The 7,678-nt window shown below is 50.2% G+C and overlaps 1 protein-coding gene across 1 annotated transcript in view; it reads left to right on the top strand.

Annotated features, from left to right (window-relative positions):
* Nucleotides 1-3,114: 3,114 nt before the first annotated feature.
* The window catches only part of SLC24A4 (solute carrier family 24 member 4), a 158,050-nt gene continuing 153,486 nt past the window's right edge, over nt 3,115-7,678 (top strand). Inside the window, exons 1-2 of the mRNA XM_010968709.3 lie at nt 3,115-3,920; nt 5,940-6,050. Of these exons, the coding sequence (XP_010967011.1) occupies nt 3,791-3,920; nt 5,940-6,050 (241 nt within the window). The 5' untranslated portion in view covers nt 3,115-3,790. The remainder of the gene's footprint in view (nt 3,921-5,939; nt 6,051-7,678) is intronic.

Below are 7,678 nucleotides of genomic sequence, written 5' to 3'. Positions count from 1 at the left end.
TCAAGTTTTAGCAAAGTTTGTAGATGGATTCCTCTGGTGCGGTCCCTGGGCTGCTGAGGATCTAGACCTGTCGCCAGTGATTAACTTCTTTCTGAGAGAGGGGAACATCTCTACAAATTTATTTCCTACATTTAGGCAAATGGCGGGGAGGGCAGAGAGCTTTTCTTGTATCTGCTTCTTCTCATTTGCCTTCAGCTCAAAATAATCTTTATGCCAAAGTGGTGTATTTTGGGGTCATGTATTCTGCTACCCTGGAGCAAACTTCCGTTGTTTTACTGTGTGTTATGGTGACCACTGCAGAACCTAGCCCAGTGGTTCTCAGAATGTGGTTCCTGGTCCAGCAGCATTAGCTGGTTCGGAAACTTGTTAGAGATACAAATTCTCAGGCCCCACCCGGAGTTACTGAAGCTGAATCCCTGGGGGTGGGGTTTAGCAATCTGAGCATTCAAAGCCCTCTAGGGGATTCTGATGCAGCTTAAGTTTGAGAACCTCTGCCCTAGTGGTGTCAACCGGTACAGCCACCTGGAAGACAGAAGGAGGCACCAGAATGCTTCATAGGGACAATCGCTGAAAAAACTAAGTCAGAAGATGAATTAAATGGTGAGGCTCTTCATAGGAAAAAACTTAAAAAAAAATGGTACCTGTCCCCACCAGCTGAGCCTTCCTAGCAAAATGGTGAAAGCTGGTCACGTGGGACAGTCTCCTACTACGTCATGTCAGAAGGAAACACTGTTGCAGAGGGGATACTATGAATCCAGTGTCACTGAAACCAGGACTGTGGCCTAAGATAAACCCAGAAATGCATTTTCCATTCATCACCAGGGCCTCGCTTCCAAAATGCTCCTGGATGCTTTGAATCTGAAAGGTATATAAAACCCAATTCTTTTGCCGGGTGAGTCATTAGAGCTACAGCAAAGGCTATTTGGTAATGGGCACTATTTAAATGAAGCAAAAAGTACAATTTCAAACGAATTGCTTTTTAAACTGTCAAATAAAAGGAATCCATTTGTGCATGTGAAATTATTCCAAGGGTTCTATTAACTGAGAGCAGGTGAAAGATGTCAAAGAAACATTCTATTAAAGAGCTGGCTAAATGTTTAAAGACAGACACCTGATGACTCCTTTGGCCTGTTTTGGATTCAAAAATATCTATTTTCACCAGCCCTACATGAGCTCCACGGACAAAAGTTTTAAGAAAATATTAAATCCTAATAATAAGATGCCACTTTGTTCATTAGAGTTGCTTTAACCAATGCCAACTGAATGCTGTCTTACAGCAGGACAAGAGCATATTATCAGCTTAACTTTTTCCGCTGGCTAAAATATGCCAAGGGCTCTTGGCTAGCTTTCCAAATGATGTATTTAACACTGTTCTATGGGCTTTTATTTGCTGGTTGATAAATGCATCCTTATACAGCCTGGTCGATGAGAAGAAAATTCTGCAAACGTATGAAAAGTTGTTGTTTTTGTTTTGTTTTGTTTTGTTTTGTTTTGTTTTGTCACTGGCAGGTATGTTTGGTAGAGATCACCCACATAGGAGAAGATCCTCAATGGTAAGACTGATCTACAGACAAAACAGAACGCTGGGTTGTTCTAAACAAGTCAACCCAGCCTTTTCCATTTCATTTCCTCTAGGGGTTTCCACTGCATTAGTCTTGTGTTCATGCCTTCAGTATCCATGGGTACTGAAATGGGATTGCTGAAAATAATTAGTGAATCTTTTCCTTCCCCTGGTCCTCCAGGTGCCTCTTACCTGGGTCACTATGCCAGGCTAACACAAGCAAAATTATCCCTGCTTAGTCAGTCCAAGAGGAACTGTGCAGATGGTGATCCCCAAGAAGCATCGGGACAGACTTGAAAGAGTCATGCTTCTCACACTTGAATGTGCACATAAATCTCCAGAGGGTCTTGTTAAAAATGCACATTCTGACTCAGTAGGTCTGGGTTGGAACTAGAGCCTGAATTTCTTGCAAGCTCCCAGGCAATGCTTATGCTGCTGTGGACCACATTTTGAGTTGTGATGGAATAACACATTCTGCAAAAACAATGACTTTTAGAATTGACCCTATTAAACAGGCATTTATTTAAGGGTCTGGCTCCCCTTTGATTTGGGGTTCCTTGAAAGCAGGAACTGGATCTTACACACATTTTGGTTGTTTCGTTTTATTTTCTGGCTGGCACTTGGCACAGGTCCCACACACGGTGGGTGTGTATTTATTTAATTAAACAGAGCTGGCCTTGTGCCAAAAAAGGATTTTAAGTGGACTTAACCCCTAGCAGGCCTTAAGTTGGTGCTTGATGAACTGGCCAGAGAAGGACGTCCTTCCCAGGGGTAGTCACAAACCTTCTGGGCTGAGGCCCTTACCCTGAAGGTCCCCATCACTGGCTTGCACCTGGATTACAATTCAGCTGCTGCTCTTCTGAAATTCTCCCTCTTGCCCCATTTTTAAAGCGGTTTACACGAGAGAGCTGATCAGAGAAAAGGAGGAAAAACAAAACAAAATCCAGAAAGCCCCGTGAAGCGGTAAGGCTCCAAAACATCAAAAGCTCAACTATCTGCGGCGGGGCCGCGGAACTCTCGGCTTTCTCTCTGCCAGGTTTCCAGCGTTTTGCAGGTCGGCATTGCGCCCCCGCCGCCGGCTCCCCCGCCCGTCCAGAAAGCCCTGCAGGAGCGGGTCCCGGCGGGCGCGGGCGCCCGTTGGCTTGTTGCAAGCCTGTTTGTTAGCTCTGCTCGAGCAATTAATCTTCTCGTGCATCTCCCGCCCCAGGGGGGTGGTGGGGGCCTCGGGTCGCCTCGGGGGTCGTGCGGAGCCCGGACTATAGCGACGGTTCTATCGAAACCCTTGTTTCGAGAGTCCCTGCGGTGCCATAACCTGTTCTTCTCTGCAGCAGCCTCTGAGGGTTAGAGGGGGGCTTGTTTAGGCTCCGTAGGGGAGGGAGGAGAGAAAAGGGGAGAAGGAGAGCGATTGTGTTGGTCAGTAGTTGAGCCTCACCGGGGAAGGGAGGAGCGCACCGGAGAGTGCGCTCTAGGGGAGGAGTACACGTGCTGGGGGCGGGGGAGTGGTGAGAGGCGGGCGGGGTGGGGGGAGGAGAAGGGAGGCGAGAGCAGCGGGCGGGAGGCGCCACGGCCTCGCAGACGCAGGCGCCGGCAGCCGGAGAGAAAGTTCCCGGGGAGAGCTCGCCCCCAGAGGGCCGACGTCGAGGCTGCTCGCGGCGAGGGTCGCAGGTCCGGCGTGTCCAGTCTGCCTCGCTGCTCAGTGCTGTGGGCCTCCCGGGCTTGGTTCTCCGGGAAGCATCGTTGGCGGGCGGCTGCCGCTAAACTTGGAGGGGGAGGATGCAGCGAGTGGGAGCGGCGGCGTCGGGCACGGGGGCGCACTGAGTGCTCCTGCGGGCGCCCCCGGGCACTGCTGCTAGGGCTGCGGCCGGGCGAGGGCGCCGAGGCTGAGCGGGCAGGTAGCAGCACCAGCGCCGGGACTGCGCCAGCCCTGCGAGCCAGGGCCGCCAGCGCCACCGTGCCAGCGTCGCCTCCTCGCCACGGAGCCACGGTGCGCGGAGCGCGCACGCCGCGCGCGGGACTCTGAGCTCCGGCCGCGCCGCGCGTCCCCACCTCTTCTCTACCCTCTGGGCTTCCCCACCGACCTTGCCCGCTGGCCATGAAGCTTTGGCCCGGAGTCCCTCGCCTCTGAGCCTCACGTCTGCCTCTCCAGTCCCAGCGCCGCTCGACCACAGATAACACTCGGCTGCTGGAGCTCCCCATCCTCTCCCAGAGACGGCATCCAGGCGCTCCGGGATGGCGCTCCGCCGGTCCCTCCGGCCGCGCAAAGTTCGCAGGAGGCGAGAGATGCTGCCACAGCAAGTTGGATTCGTGTGCGTGGTGCTGGCCCTGGTGTGCTGTGCGTCTGGCTTCTTTGGCAGCTGGGGTAGGTACTGGTACGGACCAGCCCGGGAGTCGGGGGACTTCGGCTGGGGAGCCGCCGGGCAGCTCTGGGATGTCACCCCTTTCTTCCCAGTCAGGTTGGTCCTAAGGGTTCATAGGGTCCCTTCACCACCAGGCAGGGAGAGCGCACCTGGGAGGGCAGATATCGACGCTTTGAGCTGTGGCGCCTGTTCCCCTGAGCTGCGCGCGGCCCCTTGGGGCTCAGAACGCGGCTGAAGGTCTGGGTTACTAAGGCGAAAGCCTGAACCTCTGGCCCCTTGGCGCCAGAGTTCTGCCCCTGGAGTGCACAGGGAGCGGGCGGCGCAGCAGCGGTGTCCAGGTATGGATTCTCATAGTCTGGGGCGAACCAAACTGAATGCTTTCCATTTTTGCTGAGCAAAGAAGGTTGTACTCCGCATCCCTCGAAAACCCAGATCCTGAGGCTGGGAACTGAGTTTCAGCCCTTCCCTCGCCCCTACTAAAGGGGTGCCAAAGGGGCAACCTGGGTGTTCTGACGCATCCTCTCCCAACCCTAAAAATGTCGGAGGGCAGCCTGTCCCCTCGGGAGGTTGCTGCTGTGTTTCAGCACCACTTCTCAACTCCTCTCAATCCCCACGGTAGGAGAGCGCTGGTGTCTGCAGCCACTCTCTACGCTCCTCCGTCCAAGAAGGGACTGAGGGATTTGGGATTTGCTTAGGATATGCAAATTTGTGATGGAGAGAAAAAGAAAGTTACAAAAAATGTTTAGGGGTGGAGTAGGGGTTGTGAGCCCATTTGAAACCTTCAGAAGACATTCACATGGCTAACATTCCCAATTTTAGTAAGCTGCTGTGACCTTTTAGTATTTTAACGTCTTATTTTTATTTTTAAAATATCCTCTAGCAACTTTATTTTTTAAATTGAATATTGTGTTAGTTTCAGGTGTACAGCAAAGTGATTTGGTTGTACATACATTTTTAAATTTTTTTTCTAACGTTTTTAAAAATGAAAGAAATGTGATTTAGAAACCTGGACATGGGGAATAAGGTAGATAGTACCTTCCTGAGCAGTTAAAAAGGAACAGCTTAGGTTTATACTGATTGATAAAAATCAGGTGGAACTTGATTAAACTCTTAATACTGCCTTTCAAAACTCACATTTTGTGATTTGAGGATGTTAGGTAAAAAAGTGGCTCTTTTCAACAGAAATCCAGAAAGGTTATTTGAACAGTCTTTAATACCTGGTGCTTTGCAATTGGGCAAGTTGGTGTGTTTTCACCCTCAATTACACACCAGCAATAACAAAATACCTAGAGGCGCTTAGATGTCAGCATTATAGAAGACTTATTATTACCCAGCTGAAGCAGTGTGCACCTCAGGAGAGGTAAATGAATACTTCAGAGGTCTTAAAGTGAGAATCATTTTTATTTGCAGCATCAGGAAGGCTTTTAGGAGTTTAACTGGGCTTGGTCATTAGCATCCACATCAGTGATCTCCCCTGTTTCTCAGTATGGCCGTTGGACCAGCAGAATCAGCATCACCTGGGTGCTTGTTAGTATAGAATCCTGGGTCCTGGCACAGACCTACTGAATCAGAATCTGCACTTTAACAAGGATCTCGGGTGATTTGTGCGTGCATTAAAGGGTGAGAAGCCCCGGGCCAGACCCCATCAACTTTCTCCACCTGTTTGCTGACTTGCTGTCCTTCAGGGCAGGGACACCTGAGCATGTTTACTGGCCAAGAACGTAATGGTCATCTGTCTAAACCTTTGTTGCATCTGTGAGGGGCCAAGACCAGAGACATCTTGGCTAATCTCAGATCTCATGCTGACCTATCTGAGACTAGAAACAATGAAATAGATCTAGGAAGCAGATTGCTGTAGGTGAGCAGGTGATGTGCTTCCAATCATTGTGTCACTCCCTGCAGATGGCTCTCAATAGTCAGAGCTGTTGCTGACAGAGCTAGATGCAGACATGTAAGGCCATTGTGAGAATGCAGGCACCATGTTGATCTAATGGTGTTTGTGCCTTTATTCCCCAATCCAGGGCACAAAACAGCTTCTGCTAGCAAACATGTTCTACCAGACACATGGAGAAATAGAAGGCTGATGGCACCAGTGAATGGGACGCAGGCAGCTAAGAATTGCACAGATCCAGGTAAGAAATAGCTTCTTCCCACAAGGCCTTTGGCCTGGCCTAGAGATGGTGCATATGTGGATAGTTAAAGCCAGAGCTGAGAAACGGTGGCTTTGTGAACCTGAGTGGGAAAGGGTAGCTGTAAGGTGTTGAAAGGTAATCAGTTGTGCTGCTAAGCAACTTGATCCAACAGCTGAAAAATTCACATTCAAGAGTTTTTTAATTTTCATGTTTTGTTCTTATAGTGCTCCTAAAGGTTCACTGTCCCCCCTACTCCCCAATTTTGTTTGCCTGTATCTTTGTTTTCTTTCCCTTTTGCTCGCTGTGTCCATCTGATGAAGCTCTGAGGGCAGCAAACCCAGCTGCTCTGGCAGAAGGCACTTTGGGAACACCCGCCAGGGTTGGACCAACCAGGGTCACTGCAGGTGTAAGACGCACTGGGGTTCCTTCTCTGGAAGAGGAGTTCCAAGCCTGGGAAACAGGTTCTGCTCGCCCTGGGAGGTGATTTGATGTTCCTCTCCAGACTTCTCCAGGGGGGCAGAGGCTGTGAGGATGCAGTGATGGCATCTCGTCTGTTCTCCTGCAGGCTTTGCTTAAACTTAAAGGTGAAAATTTTCGGGAGAAGAGAGTGTACTGGCCAGTGAATGGAGGCTGTCCAGGTCTCAAGACAGGCCAGTCCTGGGTTTTAGCTCTGGCTTCAAAACTTGGAGATCTTTGTGAGAAGAACTCAGTGGGGGGCTGATGTATTTAAAAAGCCCTTCGGGAGCTATGAGGTTTTATTATAGATGGGTACCACTTGGCTTTTTCACCAAGTTGCCAGGCAAGCCACTTAATCTTTTTAGGTGTCTGTTTACTCACCTGTAAAATGGGCAGAATGTACTTGTCTACTTCAGGGTTGCTGGAAGAATCTGGTAAGGTTCTGTGTGGGGCTGTGTTGTAAAAGGAAATAGAAACCCAGGCCAGAGGAGAAGACTAGGATGGCAGTCTTCCTGCGGCTTATTTTCACATACAGGTCTTATCCTTTTTATCCATATATTACAGGTCAGGGAACATCTAGGGAGAAGACCCGAATCACTCAAAGTCATAAAACTTACAAGTGGTGACGCTGTCACTGAAGCCGAGGCCAGCGTGTTTGAAATGTTTGGTTAGTTAAGCACCTAAGAAGGCCAGGGCTTTCCCTCAAAGCCTGTTTCCTACACCAGCTTCCCATCCCTCAGGATGCCTTCTGAGACGTCCACCCAGGACATAGAGGTTTAGGTAAACCTTCAAATTATTCGTCTTCTGCCTGCTGGGGAGGGGACTGGGTGGACTTGCAGAGAAGCAGCCGGGATTCCCTTTGGACTCCCATGTCCCCCAGTGACCGCTGGGCAGTGGTGCCCTGCCTGTCACTTAACCTCCTGGAGACACCGGAAGTGGTGGATGCACGCATGAAACTGACAAGTGAACATGTGTAAGGCCGGGAACTGTTGTGGGGGCCCCGTCCTCTCACTCCAGAGACCTGATGCATCAGAATTAGCACCATCCACATGGGGAACACTTAGCTACTTTGGGTAAAGAATCAAGGTTAGTGCAATTTCGACTGGTTTCTAGCTCACTGATGCCCTCATCTTGGGCTGGCTGTGTCTTCCTCCTGTAGCTTCTGTGACATC

The sequence above is a fragment of the Camelus bactrianus genome, chromosome 6, assembly GCF_048773025.1.
Source record: "Camelus bactrianus isolate YW-2024 breed Bactrian camel chromosome 6, ASM4877302v1, whole genome shotgun sequence".
NCBI lineage: Eukaryota > Metazoa > Chordata > Mammalia > Artiodactyla > Camelidae > Camelus > Camelus bactrianus.
This window is presented reverse-complemented; position numbering and strand designations above follow the sequence as displayed.